Here is a 22,164-nt window from a genome sequence, read left to right as displayed (position 1 = left end):
CATCTCTGACCTTAGGAATTGCTGAAATGGAAAGAGAGAAAAAGAAAGAAGTCCTGGGGGTGGGGGTTCTCATGCTTAGAGCAAGTAAACATTATGAAATCAGGGCATCAGGGAGACCAGACCCACTTTACCACCCATCCCGTGCTCACATCCTGAGAACCGGTGCAAAGCAAAAGGCCACGGGTGGGGTAAAAACAACACACACTTATCTGGCCAAACATTTGAGTCAAATGTCTAATAATTGGTTTAATACAATGGCAATTTGGGCCCAGTTCCTGAAACCACCCCCCAGACAGTGAGGTTTGTGACTGCATGTTAGGATTGTGATGATCTACTTTCTTAAAAATTGTGCAAGCATTTTGAGGAGATGGGATGGGAATTTATGTTATCTTTTTCTGGAATGGTTCTCTTTCCTGTTTGACTTACCTTAGCTTCCCCATGACTGATTACTTATCTTAACCTGGGGAATTGGTTCACCAAGACAGAGTAAATACTAGGATGGAGAATTCCAATCTAGTTTTCCTTACATGAGCACATTATGTCTGAGCAAGGTGATAAGGGAAGTCTTACTGCATCATGCAGACAATTAAATGAGTTTGGAAAGTTTTATTTGGTTTGTTGTTGACAAAAGCTAAGTCCCTGAGTAGCTGTTAATTTTTCCGGGTAATTCCCAGAGGAAAATCAAGCTAACTCAGGGCCATATAGTCCCCTGTGGAATTTCAATGAACTACACAGTATGGAAAAGAAAAAAAACCGTAAATCTCAGTTCAGATCTCCTTTTTTGTTTGGTGGGGCTTCTTTACTTTGAAAGGAAGATTTTTTTTTGGATTTAGGATACTATGTTTAACTGAGAAGGTAAAAGTTTTATGTAGGGAACAAGAAAGGGCAAGCACATTTCTGGACTAGATCCAACCTGTTGATTGGCATCATTCATCCATTGTCATAATTAGGTAAACAGAGGGCAGCCTGTCTGATGATCCTCCTATTAGAATGAAACTGCCATTGATGATATCCAGCTGAGTGCTTGGTTCTATTGTTCTATGGATATTGGTTGTTTTTCCATTCTGTCTTCTTCTTTAAGGAGGACTTAAGTTTTTTTGAAAAGCATATATCACAGGATAAAATAAATGAGCAAAATGTTGATCTTATATGATCCTCAGGTGATCATTGAGAAGATGAAATTTGAAAATGTACATGAGGGTGGTAAACAGAATGAAGAAGCAAAATCTGAAATCAAGGGCAAACTACAGGAAGATTAGAAATGATTTATACAATGTTTGGTTTCTGCTAACAAACTGGAGGGACAGCAATTCTACTTGGCTTGATAGACAGTGGTTCTGGAAAGGAAAATTTATGAGGTTCTAGAAGGAAGGATAATCTGGTGCAAATTAAATTCTCCCTTCACTTTTAATTGAAATCAGGGTCTAGGTATCAACCGCAGATCTTCGGTGACCTGGATTGGTCAGTGAGAATTTGTGTGCAGTCTCAGGTCAGGGCAGGCTTATTGATGGCTGAATGGCCAGAGTGAAATTGGAGAAAGCAGCCACTCGAGATCCTGTCCATCAGTTCTGTGCAATGGACGGTGGTTTCCACTGAAGGGAAACAACAGGTGAGAACCTCAGAATATCAACACGCTGATGGTAGCTTCTTAATTAATTTAAGTTCTTAATTTCAGCTCTGTTTCATCATGAATGCTGAGACATGACATTTCAATTCTTCACTGAATCTCTGGAAACTTTGCTTTCTTTGCAGTTTTTCCTTTGATGTTTGCCTTTGTGTTTGCAGGATAGCTTCTGAAAGCCCGAGAGAAGCAGCCAGCTCTGGGATGGTCACACACACAGAACTGCCACGCACACTCTGCTTCCAGGACTATGTTTACAACAAAAATCACTCAACAAAGAGAAATAACTAATGTTGATTGTGCACTGACTATGTGCCAGGTACCATTCTAAGTGCTTTACCCAAATAAACTCATTTACTCCTTACTACAAATAGAAGAAGGCAGTACAGCTGTTAGTCTCATTTACAGTGAGGTAAACTGATGCAAGACAAAGTCGTTGAAGGAACTGGGTTTCAGACTCAGCCAGCCTGACCCCTGAGCCCTTGCTCCTAACCACTGGACTATACTGGTAGAGCACTGACTCCATGAGGGACACTGTGCCAGGAACTAGGTATATGTAAGCAAACAACACTTAAATGTATTATTCAGATTTGATCTTAGAATTGGATAGATACCACTGATCTGTGTATCAGTTTTTCTGGGCTACCTGGGGGATGCTGACTCTCATGGGCAGCAAACAGAATTAAATAATTTGCTTTCTAATGATAATGTCACTGCTGATGTCCTTCAGCCTCAAGCAACTACAATATTCTCAAATGAGGTCTTTATTACACGTTTACTAAGAAGCATACTCTTCTGTTATTGTTAGTGTATGTATGTTAAACAAATATCAATCAGGCCTTGTGATAAGAAACATAAATATGGTAATTTTTAAATTGTAAAAGAGTCATGTGTATCAGCTAGTTTTTGCCACATAATAACTATTCCCAAGCTTACTGGCATTTATTCTTACTCCTAAGTTCATGAATAGTTGGATGGTTCTTCCAGTCATGGCTGGGCTCACTCGTGAATGAGTCTGTAGTCAGCTGCATGTCAGACGGTTTCTCTGATGATCTAGTCTGGGCTTTCTTGCATGTTGGAAGTGTGGCTGGCTCTAGACCAGAGAACCTCAGCTGCGACACTGGCCTTTTCTTATATGACCACTCATCATCTAGCAGGCAAGCCAGAAACTGTTCACACTGTGGCTTAGGGTGGGGGGGATTCCAAGAGGAAAAACTAGAGCATGCATGCCTCTTTGAGAGTTAGGCCTGGAACTGGCATAATGTCACTTCTGCCTCACCTATGGTCAAAGGAAATCCCAAGGCCAGCCTGGATTCAAGGGGTGGGGAAGTAGACCACCTCCTGATGGGAGGAGCTTCAAGGTTACCTTATAAAAGAGCATACATAATAACAGGATGGGAAATATGGAAGCTATTTTGAAAACGATTTACCGTACCCTGTGAAATAAGAATTATCATGCCCATTTTATAGTAAAAAAGTTGAACTTTAGTGTTAAGTAACATTCCCTAAAAAATCACACAACTAATAAGTATTAAGTTACTAGTACTAATTGTCACAAGCTTAGGTATATCTAACTGCAAAACCCTTTCTTTGAAACACCACTCTATATGGATTTCAAGACCCTTAGGGATCATGTTACTAAACGATCTTTTCAAAATTGAAAATAGTATCTGAGGATGAAGAAAACGGAGAGGATAAAAATTAAAGGTAATAATAATCCATTCATTTTCATTTATGTATAGATATGAATACTTTTACAAAGGGAACTTTCTTTACTTAAACACAATGCCTCTAGGGATAGCTATGGATTAATTGTTTCATCTCTGCCTGCAATAGACATTCGTTGGTGTTGGGTGTTTCTCTGTGGTAATATTGTACAGCCTGCAAGGGGTCAACTGCAAATAGAATTCTCATTTGCAAAACTTGTCATCCTCTACCCTCCAGGTATTTGGGTAAAGTTAGTAGTAGTACAGTTGGTAATAAGTGTTGTTTAATTAGGTCTGAATTTAGCAAGTATCACATTTGGTGGATGGTCGTGAGTAAAAATAATGGGGTCCAGAGAGACCTTTGTTGGGGGACCAAGTATACCTGGGAAATTCTGAGTTAACAGGTTACTTTGTTATAACTTCTCAGAACCTTTAACAGAGTGATATCCATTGTGATCCTCAAAACGGGTATTTCTAAGACTTATGTGACTACAGAATATTTGTTTGGTGGAGCTTTTAATACCTCGTATTCCACAGACCCTGTGGAAAATCTCGACTTGATTCTGGTCTCTCTGGAGGTATATTCAGAGCTAATAGCATTGTGTCAAGCATCTGCTATGCGATAGACACTATCAGAACCCTGTGAAGTAGGTATTATTTAAAGCTGAGGAAACTGAGCAGTTAATTTGCTTGCCCAGAATCCCCCAGCTGGGACTATAACTGAGAGTTGAACTTGGTTTTGACTCTGGTGTTTCTGGTACACTCTGCTGAGATCAGAAAGTTTAAATGACTGTCCACAGTGACTCAGCTGCTCAGAAGAAACACCACGTCTCACATACTTTTGTAATCCCTTTAGTTCCTAAGATAAAATAGGTGCTCAGTCAATGCCTACTGGACAATCCCTGTATTTCCTGGTTATTATGATTATGCTCATGACAAAAAAGATTGCAATAGTAAAAAGGGTAGAAGATAAAAAAAGTAAATATTCTCCTCCATGCTATCATCTCCAGAACCGTCCCTTAGGGGTAAGACTATCATCAATTTTTTGTATCATTCCCACATAACTTTTTAATTATCCATGCATGTGTGTTTGTGTGTGTGTGTGTGTGTGTAGATCATTCTGTTTCACACAAATGGGATCATACTTGTACATTTTTCATCTAACATATATTTGATATCTTTTCTACCAGAATTTGTAGATTACTTCTTTCTTCTGTATTGATGTACAATTTAATCAATCTTTTTGTGATGGGCTTTAGGGTAATTACAGTTCTTTTTTTAAATTCCTTCTTTTTTGCTATAAGAAACAGTTCCTCAATCAAGAAGCAGTCATACTCATATGTTTGCATTTTTAATGGCAAATAAAAACAAAAACATGCAGGGCATCATTATTTCCCAGTGGCTCCTAGGAAAAATACTGGACTGTTGCCAAAAAATAGTTGCAAGAGCTGTAAATAAATAGTTTTTTAAATACCAATTTTTGACCAAAAATAGATTCTGCTTCTCTGGTCTGCTCTGTTCTGACTCGGGAGCGAGTGGTCTGAGTGAGTGGTCCTGTCGATTGCCATTATGGTTACAATGCACAACGGCTACAGTCAGCAGAGGACGACAGGCCTTTGATCTGCTTCCTCCCTATGGAAAAAGTCTACGTAGTTTGGTTTTGACATCATGGACACAGATTCATTGCAACTGAACAGATGTAATCAACTCTTTGTCAGTTTCAGGTATTGCCCATCACCTTACGCAATGGCCCTTTCAGTAATGCACACCAGGAACAGAATTCAGATGAGAAGCTGACAATCCTTGGGCTCAAGTAATTCCACCTCTAGGAATTTACCTTAAGGAAATGATCCAGAGGGGAAAATGTGTTGACTCAAAACATTCACTTTCATTCCACATTATTTATGATAAATTATTAGCAGAAATGGGAGAAAACCAAAATATCTAACAAAAGAATAATGTTTAAATAGATCTAATCGATAATTTCACATCCTGAGGCATTATGCAAGTATGTATTAAAATGATGACATGGCCATGACAATTTAGAACCTTAAGAAAGAAAATCTTTATTTATGCTAAGATGGCAATTACAAAATGAAGTGAGTACACATATTTTATAAAGCCTGGAAGAATAAAATATTTGATTTGTTAAGATGTGTGAATTCTGGATAGCCTTTATAACTTATAAAAAAAGCATATCTGTCTTACAGTATTATTTGTAAAATTACTAAATTAATAGTCCACAGGTGATAATTTACATCAGTGTTTGAGAAGACTGAAGCTCTGAACAAAAGTCTGTTTTAGTCTCACACAGGAATCAACATACTCTTTTTAAATGGCATACTGTAGATTTGACTAGGCTCTCTCCTAACTCCTAAGCATGTTGTCTATATGCAACATGACCATATGTCTCATTTTTTCTGGGACAGTCCCATTTTGAGCCTGTAGTCCCAGTACAGTTGTTACTAACACTGCTTTCACCATCAAAAGTGACTTGTTTTGTATAATAAACTCACTATAAGGGACTTGCTAACCGTTCTGTTCCACCACATTTTCTGTCCCATCCCTGTTTTATTATGCACCTCTAGTCCATATCTGCCCTAGATGAGAATTTAGCTTAGACGGTCTTTCACAGAGTAATGATTTCATCTTATGCCTAAAGCCAAAGACAAATACATATGTATCATCGGTGAAGTTTTAAAGATGCCCTCCATTATGAAACACGGTAGCATTTTCTCGGGATCTTTGAAAAACTCTGAGATTTGAAAACGTTTCTCTCTACTAATAAGTAATCATCTTTCACTATATTAGGTAATAACCATTTTGTCACTTGACATTATTGTCTTCTTCCTTTGGCTGCAAGCAAACTCGGACCTAAGCCAGGTATTTAGCTGCAGCACAAGGCCTTAACCCAGGGGACTAGGGAGTTAAATAGAACTGACTTCCAGTTCTGTTCCCCACGTACTGCTGTGTTATGTTCCTATGGCTCTGTAACAAACACCCACAAACCCTGTGGCTTAAAACAACACACATCTATTTTCTTATTGTTCTGGAGGCCAGAAGTTTTAAGTCAGTTTTACTGAACTGAAAGTCACTTGTCAGCAGGGCCTGTTTCTTCCCAAGGCTCTGGAAGAATCCACCCCTTGCTGCTTCCAGCTTCTGGCGCTGCCAACATTTCTTGACTTGTGGCCACATCACTCCTATCTCTGGTACTCAGATTGCCTTCTTCTTTTCTGTGTCAACTGTCCCTCTGCCTCCTTCTTATAAGGACACTTTTAATTGCATTCAGGGCTCACCCAGATAGTCCAAGATAATGCCTCCATGTCAAAATCCCTCACTTAATCATATCTGCAAAGTAACATTCATGGGTTCCAACAATTATGACCTAGATATTTTGGGGGCTTTTTTTTTTAGCTATAGTCTACCTTTGGCTCCAAAGATTTGCATTCATCCCCCATGCAAAACATATTCATCATATCCCAGTATCCCCCAAAGTCTCAACCCATTATAGCATCAACTCAAAATCCAAAACCTCATCTGAATACTATCAGCTTCAAAGTCCCAAATCTCATCTAAGTTATATAAAGCAGATAACTCTTACTGAGAGTTTATCATGTAACAGAAGCTTTTCTAAGTGTTTTATATGTCATCTCAGTTAATCCTCATGAAACCCCTTTGGGGTGGATACTCTTTTTATACCCCTGTGTTCAGTGGAGAAAACTGGGATAGAGAGATTGCCTAACTAATAAATGGCCAAGCCACGATGTGCCTGCTACCTTGGTAAAACCAGGACCACCCTCCAGATTTGTCCTGTGTCAACAGACCAGTCCTTTTTCTAGGCCTGGTGTACATGAAATGCAGTTTTAAAGAATCGCTCTTCATTTCTTCTTGGGTTTCTGTTTTGTGTCATTATGGGGAGATAAGCCATACTCTCTGACAAGTGTTCCTGCTTCACTGGGAAGGAATTTCTTCTCCTCCTGAAGTTCTTTTATATTTTTATTTTTTAAGCCATACAATCTCTCCTCCTTCAAGTTTTCATTCAAAATACTTGGAATTTTCAGACAAGTTGAAAAATTGGTAAAAGAACACTTTCATATCGATCACTTTCTATTTACCAGTTGTTAATCTTTTGCCACTCTTGTCTCTCTCTTTCCACATATCAATACGGTTTTGTTTTCACTGGGTGATTTGAAAGTTGGAGTTGCCATGACACTACCCCAAAATAACTCGAGGTGTACCTCTCAAGATCAAGAACTGTCTCCTTCCTACTGCCATCCTATGTATATGTGGCCTCCAAGAAATTTAAATTTGATACACTAATATCTTACATACAGTTTGTCTTCACATTTCCCCCTAATTGTTTCAATAGTGTTTGCTGCTGTGTTTTTTTAAATCCATAAATCAGACTCTCGTATTGCCTGTAGTTGTCCCGTCTCTTCTCCCTTTTATCCAGGACAGTTTGCAGCTTGTTTGTTGGTTTTCATTTTTCCCCTTCACTGACCCTTGGAAGAGTTCTCATCAGTCACCCTGTAACACGTCTCATGTTCTCGGATTGGTCTGATCCGTTCGTCTTGATTAGATTCTGGTTAAATATATTTTTGCATGAATGCTGTCTGGGTGAAGTGGAATCATTTCCTCATTGATTATGCTTAAGAAAAAGAAACTCAAGGCCCTGGAAAAAAGAATGACCTGGTATTTTTTAGAAAAAATAACTGAATATTGAAACCCATAATAGACCATAACCTTTGAATGGTCCATGACACTTTCTGAAGCACATTTCACATATTTCACTTTATCCTTATAGCTATGAGACCGATGAGGTGGATATTATTGATCAGAGTCCTAGGGCAGCTAAAGCAAGGGAGTGTGAGTGATTTGCAAAGTTTTTGGAATTCATTCCTCAGAAGCTGGGGTTCGAACCTACATTAGGAAAAAAACATGTAGGTCAGGAACCTACATTATGTAGGTTATGAATGAAGAGTTTGCAAAACTCTCACTGTTTTCCAGACTTTAGTTTTGAATCTCAATCCTGTATTTTTCCCACCAAGTCAATGAAGTAAGGTTAAGCCAGACACAGTCTTTTTAAAATGGTACAGTTGCTCATCCTACTCAGAAATGTAACTGAACCCAGCAGAAGTTAGTGCTTTATAAAAGCAGCTTTCAAATTGTCTCTGGTCCCTGGTGAGTCGTTAGGAGCCTACATTATGTAGGTTATGCATGAAGAGTTTGCAAAACTCTCACTGTTGTAAATGTCATAGGCATTTACTGGGAAATAATAATAGAGAAGCAGAAAGAACCTGAGATGTATGGGTGCCCACTCAGTCTCCCTCTAAACTTGCAGCATGTTGAATATAAATACAGATGTAACAAAGACACTGTCCTATCTTTATTCTCTCTTTAGCATCCACAGAGGGATAGATGCTGGGTTCAAAAAAGAAAAGAAAAAGTGGTTTGTGTTTGTTTTTCCAGTAGGTTCATGGATGTGAGGAACTTTTAAATCCACCCTGGACGTCTTTGGGCATTACATCATGTAGGAAGGAGCCAGTGTTTTCATAAGAGGATTTTTTTGTTTCCCAATAAACTGAGGGTTTGCTTAGAGGTTTATTTTGTGAAATAGGTTTCAAAGGAGGTAAAGCAGAGCCTGAACTGACTGAGATCTGGAACAAATCGATTTCATGTCATTTTGGAAAAAGTTTTGGCCTTGAAAATATTCTTGCAGGAAAAGGGAGTTTCGCATCCCCCTTACTGACTTTCTCTAACTCTAGGAAGTGGTCAGGCAGAAGGCTGGTTTAGCATTTGAAACTCAGCATTTGTGTTTACAGATTCTCCATATCAAACAGTGGCCAGTAAAAGAGATCTACAAACCAATGCATGTCGAATGGGATCTATTCTGCAGGGCACTGGGGACCCAGGTTCTGTCCTTCTGCTAACCAGCTGTGTGACTTTGTGCATTCTCCATTCAGCAACTCATATACTGTCCTAACATGGGACTAATGATGTCCATCATGTGAATATGACAGGTTGTTTAGAGAGAATTAAATGAGAGCATATCCATGCAGTTGCCCAGCAGGATCTAATGTAGTGTTCACAAATGTTAAGGCAAATGTATAATTTTAGAGCTTTTTGGCTTAGAAGTATAAGGGAGGAAAATTTTTCCTCTGCTCTTCTAGGTTCTTTTGGCTAGTCTGTTAATTAAATTGACATACAACAGATTATTAGGAGAAAAATAAATTCAATTACATACCCAAGGGAGCCCCACAAAGACAATAAGAAGCTCCCTGACAGTGAGGCAGTTGAGGCTGACATGCTGTTCAGAGCTAAGATGAAGAAGGTAACGGTCTGGGGCTTCAAAGGGAAATAAGACATTCACAGGAAGATGGGAAGAACAAATGTTTGGTAAACAAATGTTTGCCAGGCCCTGTGGAGACTGTGGGACCCCGAGAGGAATTTGAACAAAGAGGCCCTGCAGAGCTCTCCCCACAGCCAGACACCTGCCTGGACTCTTCCTAGTTGTTTCTGGTGCGAGGCCCTCTATCGAAATGCTTTTCTGCCATTGAGCAGGAGACAAAAAGCTCTTCCTTAGTCTTCTGGGCCTCCATCGTGTTCAACTCAAAATTGTTTTCATGCCCAGGTGACCCCTGTGGTGAGCCTTGTTTGAACCCCTTCAGAAGCATCCGTCTGCCTTTCTCCCTCCCTCCTCCTAACCAGCTAGTCTTTCTTTTCAGCTTGCATGGCTCCCCCAGTGTAAAATCCATCATCTTAGTGGAGTCAGCAGAGAAGGAGAAAACAAATTACAGTAGTTTAACTGGAAAGAGGAGTGCAACGCCATGTCTGACCACACACTCTGGAAGCCACGGGACTTGAGTTCACATCTTGTTTCCAGCACTTCACCACTGCAACAGTATTCACGTTATATCACCTCTTTATGCCTCATTTTGCTTATCTGTACAAAGGCCAGAATTGCTACCTTTCAGGATGGTAGTGAGGAATTTGAAAAGAGATGTATGGGAATCCAGAAAAAAATGCAGCATACTCTTTGCCTCCACCATTCTTTTTATTTCTGTTCTATGATCCTCCTCCTCTAGTCCCTGAATGGAAACATCAGTTGGCCCCATAACTGTGTGCTTAGTCTTAGGTTACTTTAAGTCACAAACTCAATTGAAACCAAAGTAAAAAGTAGATGTGATAATTGAAATGGCTAGTACAAGAGATTAACCAATACCCTAGATTTCATTTAATATTTAACTAAGCTCCTCTCCTCTTTGTTTCAGGCAAAAAGGGAAGGGAGAGATTTCTCCTCTCTGCCCCTCCACCCCAGCCCTCTTCCAGGGTGTCAGCATGAATGGGTTCCATCTCTCTACTCAGGGGCTCACCAGGAGGAAGTAGAGTAGGGCAGGCCTGCTGCTTCCCTTTCATGGCCCCTACCCACCCATATCGCTCCCTGAGCCCAGTAGTGGATCTATTCCAGGTGGCCAAGGGGGTTCATTTCCCCAAAATCTAAGCATCCACCCTCCAGTTGCTTGCTGTTTGCCCTACCAGGGAATGCTATGGGACAGTGAGTCAGGACCCGAGGTACTCTCCTCTGGGGATCTTATTCCCCCAGGTGGCCATCCCTGACCCATAGGAAATAGTTTTCCATCCCTGGTCTGACAAACTCTGGGAGTGCAGGCTCACCCCAACACAGAACCTCACCCAACTCCCCCGTAACAGTGGGTCTGCCGAGTTCCTGTAACAGGACATTCTGCCCCCGGTCCCAGGAGTCATGCAGCAAGTTCTCCTCCCCTTTCATGTGATTTATTGGTCATCTGTATGGAGGTGACAGGATAGGTACCTCTTGATGCTTTTTACTTTCACAGTGGCTAAGGAGATGCTAGACCCACGTCAGCCAACCTTCACATGGCAAGTTGACCTCTCACTTTGGAATTCTGTATCCATTTAACCAGGGCCCTAGTCAGAAGTTCAGTTTCACCATCCTGTTAGATGAGGTGATCACTTCATAAATACCTAGCACATAATAAATGCCAAGTGAATGATAACTGTTTTATGATGAAACAAGGAAGGATCCTAATTCATCCCAATAAACACTTATGAAATTCTTACCATGGGTGATGTGAAAATATAAAAAGAATAAGACACTGGCCCTACCCTCTGAAGTTTATGGTCTGATAGAAAAGACAAACAGATATCTTTAATTTGAGTGGAGAATGACCAATAATATAGTAGAGGCTAGGATATTAGAAAAGGGAGAGTTTGGAGATTCTAAGAGCCCCATGACTTAAACAATTCTGGATCTGCAAGCAGATGAGATGCCTTTTAAATATAGAATCCTCAATTCCTGCTCTGTCTGTCCACCTCATCAGTTCTTGTCTTTTACTAGGTGATCACAGCTGCCGCTGTCAGTGGGCCACCTGAATAACACATGGGCCTGATCTTCATAGTTGGATTTGAAATCAGGAATGCTATTCCAAGCTGTGACGGTCTTCAGTTGGGATGGTTTTTGATAAATCTCGTATTTGTCATCAGATTGGTAATCATCGATCTATTTACTGAGCTCAGGAAATGGGAGTAAGGAAGCATGGTGAGAGAGAAGATTGAAAAGAGAAGCTTGCTAAGAACAGCAGCAGGATACATGGTTAGAGAGTTTCTGAACCTGACCTTAGGTGACTGGAAGCCAAGAGACTGCCCACGGGCAGCCCAGGAAAGAGGCTTTTTTGCTTCCTTTCAGAGCAAGTGGTGGAGGTTTGAACAGGAAAAAAGGCAGTGGGAAAGTAAGGCACAGGTGAGGTAGAAAGGAGAATGAAAAACAAAACTGTTAAAAAAAATTAGGAGAGATGAGCAGCAGGTGGTTCATGGTGGAGGAGGAAGGTGGTTGGGTGGGAATAAAGGGTGAAAATGATTTTACTTTTCGGTGTGCCTGGTTTGAAGTCAAGGTGGAATCTTCTGGTGAAAGTGGTCATAAAAGGAAACGGAGACTAAAATTTATGGCAGGGCTCAATGCCAAAGATGTGAATTAAGAAGTTGTATTTATGAACATGATCTCAGAGAGCAGCAGTAGAGGAAATTACCTATATAGTTCATTCATCTAAATCATCCAAGTCCCAACTCTTCCTAAGTTTTGGGTCAGGAATCACACACATTGATGGCTTATGCAGCCCATCCTTAGTTTATAGAAAACCTGGGCATATAAAGAAAGCAGTAGATAATTTCTATAATAGATTATGAAGCTAACTTTGGAACTATTGCTTGAAAATGTCACATACTCAAACTTTAGTCTTTATGGAAATAAACAGAAACTACCCAGATGAAAACAAGCAAAGGCCATTTTTTTTCCAAGCTTTCTACAGCAAGGGAGTCAGCCACCATTCCTTGCATTTGGATGAGCCTCAGACACAGGCAGGGGAGTGTAAAAGCTTTATAATGGATAATGAAAGGCTTCGTATGTGCCTGGATTGGAGGCTCTTGGAATGGGAACACTGGAGGCACACTAGCTAGAACCGGAGCATCCTGTGTGGTTGGTTAAAGGAGCACAGTGGCCCTCCCAAGTCAGTCCTAAACTGGAAACAGGGACAAAAATCAGGGAAATGGGCAGTTACCGATCAAGACCTGGCTGGTCTGGGCTGATTGCTATGGAGGCTGTAGTCTGGCTCCCTAGGCTGTTCAAGCAGATTGTGAGTCAGAGGTCTGCTTGTATACATGACTTCACCATTGTCCCTTTGCATATTCAGCCTCTCATGGTGAAATAGGTTCAGCCTGTTCAAATTGATTGTCTTTCCATGTGTCTGACCCTTTTCACCACCACTGTCCAAGTCTTTCATGCTCATAAAAGTTGCTTTCTGAGGCATTACATTTGGGTTGTTGTTTTTTTTCAGCTAAACCCCGATCTTTTTTGTATTACATTTTTCAAATCTGTATTGTAAAAACAAAACAAAAACAAACAAAACATCTTTACATGATAAGAAGTTAAAACCATATGGAGGGTGTAAAATAGAAAGAGAATTTCTCTTCTCTCCGTCCAGCCCAAGTCCCACTTCTCAGAGCTAAGCACTATTACTAGTTGCTTATACCTCCTTTCAGATATGGTCCTGTGGTTGCGTATTTACCTCCTTTTAAAAAACTTTCAGAAATACAGGATTATACTATAAGAACCCTTTATTTCAAGCTGCTTTTTGGAGGTCATGTGGGTAAAATTGCAATATTTCCAGAATCTCTCACCTGGCCTTAGTGCGTCTCCATATCGATATGGGTTTCCAAGGGTTGGAGAGAAGTTGTGCATCTCCATATCAATAGGTGATTGCAAGGGAGGTGGAGGGGCAAGTGAGCGTGGGAACCAGAGAGGATTTTTTGGCTTCTTCCCAGCCAGGATAGGGAGAGACATGGATGAGCTGGAATAGATGACTTCTTGTAAGCAATAAACAGGCTTCTCCCACTTTATTTTTTTCCCTTTGAATGCTTATGGCTGCAAAGGTTTATTTGCCCCAGGCTGGGAACACATTTTTTTTTCCCCACAGGAGTTAATCTGGCATAGTTGGCAGGATCTGTGAACCTGAAATAGGTCATTTTTAGAGATCTTAACATCAATACAAGTCAATCTAAATTATTGTTAAATTTTAAATTTTTAGTAGCTATTCCAACATTGCTCATACAAAAAAGAATGCCTTTCACCAAACGTTTGAGGGGTAACTTGTTTTGTTTTAAACCATTTCATTATCATTACATAGTCTTCCTAATTTTAACCAAGGTGATAGATACTTTAACACGAATTTATTTCACTGTCAGTGAGATCAAGAATCTTTTCATATGATTTATTGGTCATTTATGTATGTTGTTTTTCTGTCCCTTTTTCTAGTTAGTTTCTTTTTCCTTTGTATGAACTTGTATACTGAAGCAATCAGTATTTTACCATCTGTCTTTTCTCTTTGTGGTCTTACTTTTTGCCATGCAGAAGTTCTCATATTAACTACTTAAATGTTTGGGGTTTTTTTCCCACTGATTTGAATTTTATGTCCTGAACTGTTTTACTATTTTGTGCTTTTTGATCAAATCCTTCTGTTTGGTAGCAGAATTGCATAGGTGCAATTGGAAGAAATTTGTGCGTGTCTGATATTTCTTTCCAAAATGGTGCACTCAGTTACCTCAGAAGAGTTAATGAAAGCATTTGGGTTAGAAGCCTCGAGTATCCCTGAGTGTCCCCTAACGATGAGCAAAAGAAGGAGGAAGCAGATAGAGTTGTTAATCAGCCGTTGAAAGAACTGTCTCCTCAGGCAGCCTGCTAAGTGCCTTTTTTTCTTTTTCTTTTTCTTCTGGAGACACTATTTGATGGTTGCCACCCCTTCCTGGCATTAATGGCTATAGGTCAGAAACCTGTGTGAAGGAAAAAAAAAAGAACAAAGCATGGGTCTAGCGATTCCATGGCCCTCTTTGCGGTCATAGCTCATACCCGAGCACCACATGCAGAAATTCTGTAGCTTCCTGATTGCCCCAGCCACATTTGAAGGGCCTAAGTGCAGAGGGTAGGAGAGTCTAATGAATTGAGAATAGCAAAGGGGAAGTTAGGAGAGAGAAAGATAGTGTTTGATTTGCTCTGTCCCACCAAAAGTGGGTCTTGCTGTTAATCTGGAAGATGGGCAGCAACCACTGCTGCTGTTGTTACCATCTTTGGTGTGAACGCAGCCCTTTTGTGCTCTGCCTCCTCATCCTGAAGTTAATAAGGTGGCACTCCCTTCTTCCCGGCAGGATAGCTAGCTTGCTACTTTGGGATTGTGGGTACATCTGACTGGTAACAGAGCAGGAGGGAGTTTGGGGTTTCCAGCCACCTTTTTAGCTTTTTATCCTGCTGGATGATAAGAAGGATATCTACTTTTTTACTCTGGGGCACATCTCCCCTTGTGTTCCTTTTCCACAAACCACCATTGACCTATCTAGTAATTTACGTGAATATCAAGCTGCTAATCCTTTTGGAAACTAGTTCAGCATAATAGAGTAGAGAAGCAGCTCTTCCACCCTCCTCGCTGGAGATGAGCTTGACTCAGTGTCTTTGGCCTTGCTGCCTGCCGCCTGGACATCCAAGGGCTCAGCTCTCTACAACCTGCATCTCTGGTCACTTTGTCCTGTCTGAAGGCGGGAGACTCTCCAGGCCAACTCATAGCATTCCAACAATCTAGACGATCCTGGAAGCTTCTATTCCCCTTTCATCAAATCAGAGAGAAAAAGTGAAATGCTTGGTTTGAGTCTAACCTCTTTGAACTCAAGGGATTCTCTGCATTTGTACTCCTCATAGGCATCCCATCAGGGTACAGGTGGACCAGTGGGGCATGAAGGATTCTGTCCCAAGAGGGATTGCAGTCTGGTGTTGAGAACTCAAGATGTGTCCTATTTCTTGTGTGTGATTATGCCCATTGGACTGATCATTCTGGAGAAACCATGAAGAAAACTATGAAGCCTACTGAGAAAAATTATATTTTTGCTTCTGTCAACTAGGAGCCTGCACTCATGATTTTTCTGAAGACCACTGTGTTAACATGTAAAACCAATAGACATTTGATGAGCCAATATTTGTGTTAAAAATAATTAACATAGGGAAGAAAAAGAAAAGCTAGATTCTTCAATACTTCATTGGTTCATTCATACAAAAGAATGTATTCGGCCCTTACTACATGTCAGGCACTATGCTAGGAGTTGAGAATGTATCTGGGATAATAATAGTAACTATAGCTAACAGGTATGGAGCTCTTAACCTTTAACCTTTCAGGCATCGTGCTAAATGCTTTATGTGAATTATCTCACATCAATTCTCAAATCAACCTGTAATTAGGTGTTTTTATAACCTCTGTACAAAGATAAGGAAACTGAGGTTTAGAGAAGTTAAGTAACTTGCCCAGGAGCACCCCCTAATAAGGATTAAATCTGGATGCAAATGAATGTGCTTTCCTATTTTAATTGTTCCAATTTTAGTTGTTACCTCTGTTTCCACATGAGCCAGAAACAAGTTCCTGCCCTCACGCAGCTTATAATTTAATTAGAGAACTCTTTTCCTCAAATCTGACTCTGAAGAGCTGTGGAGTGTCCTCCAGGAAAAGGTCCTTGACGCTTTTTAGCAGGATTTCAGCAGGCGGTACATACTCAGCTGGTGGAAGTTGCTTGATGACATGGAATCCCTTTATTTTCTTAGTCGCATTGATTGCTCCCATCTCCTGTATCCTTCTCATGTACTCCTAGCATCCTTTCTCTGTCCTTCTGCTTCCCTCTTTACTCTCTTAGTGCCTTCCCCTCCACACCTGTTCATTTGCGTCTCTCTCCCATCTATACAATGACTAGTCCCCAAATGCCCTGCAATGCAGTTTTGAAGGAAAACATGGAAGCAAGGGAAACTTTCACTGCAAATACAATGAGCTCTTGATGGATGGCTTAGTAAGCCTAGGGGTCCTTCTTTAGCATTCTCTGGCATTTAAGGGACTCAGGATTCCAAAAGCACATCCACTCCATTCTGCTGTTGCTAATTTCATTTTTTCCATGATTAACAACCCAGTTCATTATGTTTTCAGCTCACATTAATCTTCTCTTCTGTGAGTTTGGTAACATTTGGAGTCATTTCCCTCTGTATTTATCCATCTGGGATCTTTAGAAAAGATAAGTTTGCAGCGAGTCATTTGTTGCTCATGCAGAAAGCCATTTGCTGTGAGCAACTGTAAGAGGACTGAATATTCTCCTTGTTTCTCAGATCCTGAGACTCCTTTGAAGTCAGGCATGGTTTTCCTCCACAGTGTAGAAAGCCCAGCGATAGAGCTCTACGGGGTCCTCAGTTTGGATTGAGTGACAACATAACAGTGTCAGAAATCACACCCAGCAATGCTCCCTGGATCCTGACTGTCCTCATAGAGCAGATGGAGTTGGGAGAGAGCTGAGGGGGTGGTGGGAAGAGTTTTGAGATTATTGAGTCAGAACAAAGTCTGGCTTGCATCTAGTTTCACCACCTACAAGCTCTTTGACCGTGGCCAGGTCACATCATCTCTCCAAGATCCACTTGCATCCTCTATGAACTGGTCCCAAAGATGCCTGTCCTCCTTACGTGAGAGAGTAATTTTGAGGGTTAAGTTCTCATCCCTGTTTTTGAGTAAACTCAAAACCTTGCTTATCTCTCTTAATCTCTGAAATTTCTGAGACCCATTCCAATGCTAATAATACCTGTATGTGATTGGGGGAGTCTTAGAGGCTAGTATTTTGTAATTCTTATTTTTTAAAAAGGCTAGGAGATGTGTGTCATATTTGAAAATTTACCATGGAGGGGATATGCTGTTTAGAAAATGGAGAGAATCCTTTGGAAATTCAGTTAAGAGCATCTCCCAGGTGTAATGTAATCTCTCAAGAAGTCACAGGGAGACCACTCCTGGGCTCTTAGTTCCTAGCAACATTTTGTTATGAAGGTTGCAATGCATTCATTCATTTCTTACTTCAAATAAGATGTTTCTTTAGAGAAAATATCCCAATTGGGCATTCACTCAAAATCCATGACAGATATTGCTATCTATGGTCATTAACCATGAAATATCAGTGTTTTTTTTTTCTTCTCATTGCTGCCCAAGTACAGGGCTAAATTGTATTAATGCATCTGTTACTTTAGGAAGGGGGAAAGGTGTAATTAAATTTTATCACTAGAATTTAGAAGGGGTTCAGGATGTTGAGAGGACCAGTAGAAATGAGAGATATTTGGACTGTTTACTTAAGGCAGCATAACTCGGAAATGTTGTCATTTAATGACAGTCCTCTACGCCAGCACCTGGGATTTGAGCAGGACACTCCCATTATGCAGATAACTCCCAGTGGTGTTGATGGAAATTACCTGCATAACCAACCCTCCTGCCCATATAAGAATGCCAGATGCATGAGAACACTTTTAATTGCAATGTACCTCCCTTTGCAAAGAGCTAACTGCATCTGCTTCCCTTTCCTTTAGGTGCCCAAGCAAGGACAGGAATAATGAAGAGACCCTTGTGTTAGTTGCAGCCTCTTGAACCACTCAACAAGGACATCAACGGTGTGGACAGGTCGGAACCGTTGCCATGCTTGCCAGTCGGAGCAAATGAGAAATGGGCTTGTGATTATGCTGACATTCCAGCATGAATCTGGTAGACCTGTGGTTGACCCGTTCCCTCTCCATGTGTCTCCTCCTACAAAGTTTTGTTCTTATGATACTGTGCTTTCATTCTGCCAGTATGTGTCCCAAGGGCTGTCTTTGTTCTTCCTCTGGGGGTTTAAATGTCACCTGTAGCAATGCAAATCTCAAGGAAATACCTAGAGATCTTCCTCCTGAAACAGTCTTATTGTATCTGGACTCCAATCAGATCACTTCTATCCCCAATGAAATTTTTAAGGACCTTCATCAACTAAGAGTTCTCAACTTGTCCAAAAATGGCATTGAGTTTATCGATGAGCATGCCTTCAAAGGAGTAGCGGAAACCTTGCAGACTCTGGACTTGTCCGACAACCGGATTCAAAGTGTGCACAAAAATGCCTTCAATAACCTGAAGGCCAGGGCCAGAATTGCCAACAATCCCTGGCACTGCGACTGTACTCTACAGCAAGTTCTGAGGAGCATGGCGTCCAACCATGAGACAGCGCACAACGTGATCTGTAAGACTTCTGTGTTGGACGAACATGCCGGGAGACCCTTCCTCAATGCTGCCAATGATGCTGACCTTTGTAACCTTCCCAAAAAAACCACCGATTATGCCATGCTGGTCACCATGTTTGGCTGGTTCACCATGGTGATCTCCTATGTGGTGTATTACGTGAGGCAAAATCAGGAGGATGCCCGGAGACATCTCGAATACTTGAAATCCCTGCCAAGCAGGCAAAAGAAAGCAGATGAGCCTGACGACATCAGCACTGTGGTATAGCATCCAAACTGACTGGCATTGAGAACGAAATGTGTTGCATTTGAAGTAGAATAAGTGGTTTACTTCCCTCTTCCATTGTAAACATTTAAAACTTTGTATCTCAAGTTTCTTTTGAATTACGCCACTGTTGAACTTTTAACAACCATGACAACATAACAAATAATTTTAGTTTAGGTGGCCCACCCCTTAATTGTACCCCCCATGGTATATTCCTGAGTAAGCTACTATCTGAACATTAGTTTAGATCCATCTCACTATTTAATAATGAAATTTATTTTTTTAATTTAAAACCAAATAAAAGCTTAACTTTGAACCATGGAAAAGAGAGTGACTTATTGGTCAATAAAAGAGTACAGTCATTCCATTGCTTTAAAGGGAAAGAGACAACTATCATAAAGAACCACCATACACTGAAAGATGTGTTATGAAGCCATAGTGTACACTGGGGAGCCATAGCTGAATCATTGGCCAAGTGAAGCATCTGTCAGACTTCAATATACTGAGCCTTTGCAAACCCAGGTGGCCACATCGAGCATAACATCTTGCAGAGGCTTAAGTTGGGATGCCTCTAGGTGTTTGCTGTCTAAAAGTTGATGTGTTTAGCTGTAAAGATCTCTCTGTAGCCAAGGACACCACTTGTACTCTAAGCAAGACACTTAGAAAAGAAAAAGAAAGACCATATTCTATCCTCAAGATTATCTTCTGGTGGATGGGAGTGTTGTAATACAATCACAGAAATAGTTATGCTGAAAAGGAAGGTCCTAACAGTCAAGTAGCATCAGCTGTGTGCAAGCACTGTGCAAGGCATTTTCATATATTATTGTGTCTCTAAACCCCTTAAAGAGGAGGGAGTGACAATTGCCCCACTTACATAGGAGGAAACTATGGGTGAAGAAGTCTCAATGACCTGCCAAGTGGACAGTGTCAGAATTTGAATTTGGACCAAGTCTTCATCTCTCCAAACACTGAGTTCTTCTGATTATGTTTCTCCTGGGTTGGTTTATAGAGGAGCAATTTACATGTTGAAAACTGCATCATGTTAAGTGAACACTCCTGTAGGTTTTGACAAATGTATACATCTGGTTATCAAGATATTGTGTCCCTGATGTTATTCAGAGGTAGGAGAAAGCTCATTCAGTCCTTGGAGGAGGGAATAGTGTTCTTTTTGCTTTTAAGATGCCACTACAGATAATCCTTGAAACATGGGTGGGATCTCATCAGAAGGTGATGTAGAGAAAGCAGAAGGAACAAAGGGAAAAAGTACTGAGAAGTATTTTTTCTTCTCTGGAGGACTCTAAGCAGGGGAGAAGGGGGAGACATAACTGAGGTTTTGTCATAGGGATCTTGATTCCACACTCTGGAATAAGACTAATACCATTTATGGAACACTTACTATGCACCAAGTACTTTCTTTGAGGCATCTAAATTAATTTTTGCAGTTACCCTATGATATAGCCTTCTGTGCATGAGGAATCAGAGAGGAGTTTTAAGTAATTAAATTCAGGAGCCTAGGGCTTATAAGAAATATAGTAGATACTGAAACCCAGTCTATTTCAGAATCTTTGGACCTCTTAACCAGTGTCCTGTATTATTTTGCAGTCATAGACTTCACTACATCAAGTTGCTTGTTCCCCAGACCTAAAGGTTTGCAGACTCCTAAGTGATGGTTGCACTAAAAATTAACAGCAAAAATAGCCCTTTGTGGGGCTAAAGGAGGAAGGAGGAATCCTTTGCCATTTTGATCCACATAGCCTTCTCCAGCTCACATTCAGTTTTCTTCGGGGCTCCAGGAATCACATTTCTGCCTTTGGAAAGCACATTTTCTATGCACTGCAATAGTCTCTTAAAGAGTTATAATGTTGACCCTTAGGGCCAGCCAGGCTGCTCTGACACACACCCCAGGGTCAAGGGCTTTACTAAAAAGAATAAGGTCTAGTTAGAAGCCTGTGATGTGAAATTCAGGATGCGGGTCCTCAAGATACTGCTGCATCCTGGTGAGAAGGAAATCAGGCTGTCTGCTTTAGCTAACTGGATTCCAGCTCTTTCTTCAAAATTGAAACTTTGCTGAAGATTTAACGCCCCCTGGAGGACACTGTAATGCTATATCCCTGTAAGTACCACCACAGAAAAGTGCTTAACTGGAAAGCCCCTTCTTTTCCTAAAGAACAGGGAAATCAAGTCTTTCCTAAGACAGCCCTTTTAAAAATTACATATATTAATTGTGCTGTTTGAGTGTGTGAGTCACATTCATTTTAGAAAAGCTGTCACAAATCATATAATCCAGTCCAGAAAACAGGTTGCACCTTCCTAAATAATCTTTATATTTTTTCTAATAAGAGCTTATTTTCCTAATGGCCGATTGCATTAGTCAAGTGAAAGTATTTATAAAGGAAAAATCTGAGGAGTGGGATGTAGTCATATTCCTGTTCAGCTGTGGCAAAATGAACTCCACACATCTTAGTTTGTAATTCCCTGCATAGATAGAGTTAAAAGGTACACCTTAGGCTAATAACCATTTCCCTGCCTGAATCCTATATGTAGATGTTCAGTCAGTGTTATAAATGTGAGCACTTAAAAATTTTTTTTAGGTTGTCATGAATTGGAGTATATAAGCTATTAGAGGAGGAAAATTAATTTTTTTAAAACAAATAACAGGTGATAGGGCCCCTTCATGACCAGGACTAATAGGGAATACTGTTCCTCTCAGCCTGTAGGGATGTTCCATCCCACTGGACCAAGAGCACACAGTGCCTGTAAGTAGACAGAGTTTTCTTAGGTTCACAGCTGGCCGTGCAGGAAAAGGCCTCATATCCATGCTCTGCGTTTGATCCTAGCATGCTCCTTAATTTTCCAAACCTTTGTATGTGTTCATGTACAGGGAGATGATGGTAAGGGACTTGAAATTAACTGTCATCTCCTTATCCGAGGCACATAGCATCTTACC

General features: G+C 40.6%; 1 protein-coding gene across 3 annotated transcripts in view; it reads left to right on the top strand.

Annotated features, from left to right (window-relative positions):
• Positions 1-19,543, top strand: part of LRRC3B (leucine rich repeat containing 3B) — an 83,392-nt gene extending 63,849 nt beyond the window's left edge. For all 3 annotated transcript variants that reach the window (XM_036886160.2, XM_036886162.2, XM_036886161.2), the window contains exon 2: positions 18,278-19,543. In XM_036886160.2, coding sequence (XP_036742055.1) covers positions 18,441-19,220 — 780 coding nt within the window. In that variant the 5' untranslated portion in view covers positions 18,278-18,440 and the 3' untranslated portion in view covers positions 19,221-19,543. The remainder of the gene's footprint in view (positions 1-18,277) is intronic.
• The last annotated feature ends 2,621 nt before the right edge of the window (positions 19,544-22,164 follow it).

Source organism: Manis pentadactyla, chromosome 14 (genome assembly GCF_030020395.1).
Source record: "Manis pentadactyla isolate mManPen7 chromosome 14, mManPen7.hap1, whole genome shotgun sequence".
NCBI classification, from domain to species: domain Eukaryota; kingdom Metazoa; phylum Chordata; class Mammalia; order Pholidota; family Manidae; genus Manis; species Manis pentadactyla.
This window is presented reverse-complemented; position numbering and strand designations above follow the sequence as displayed.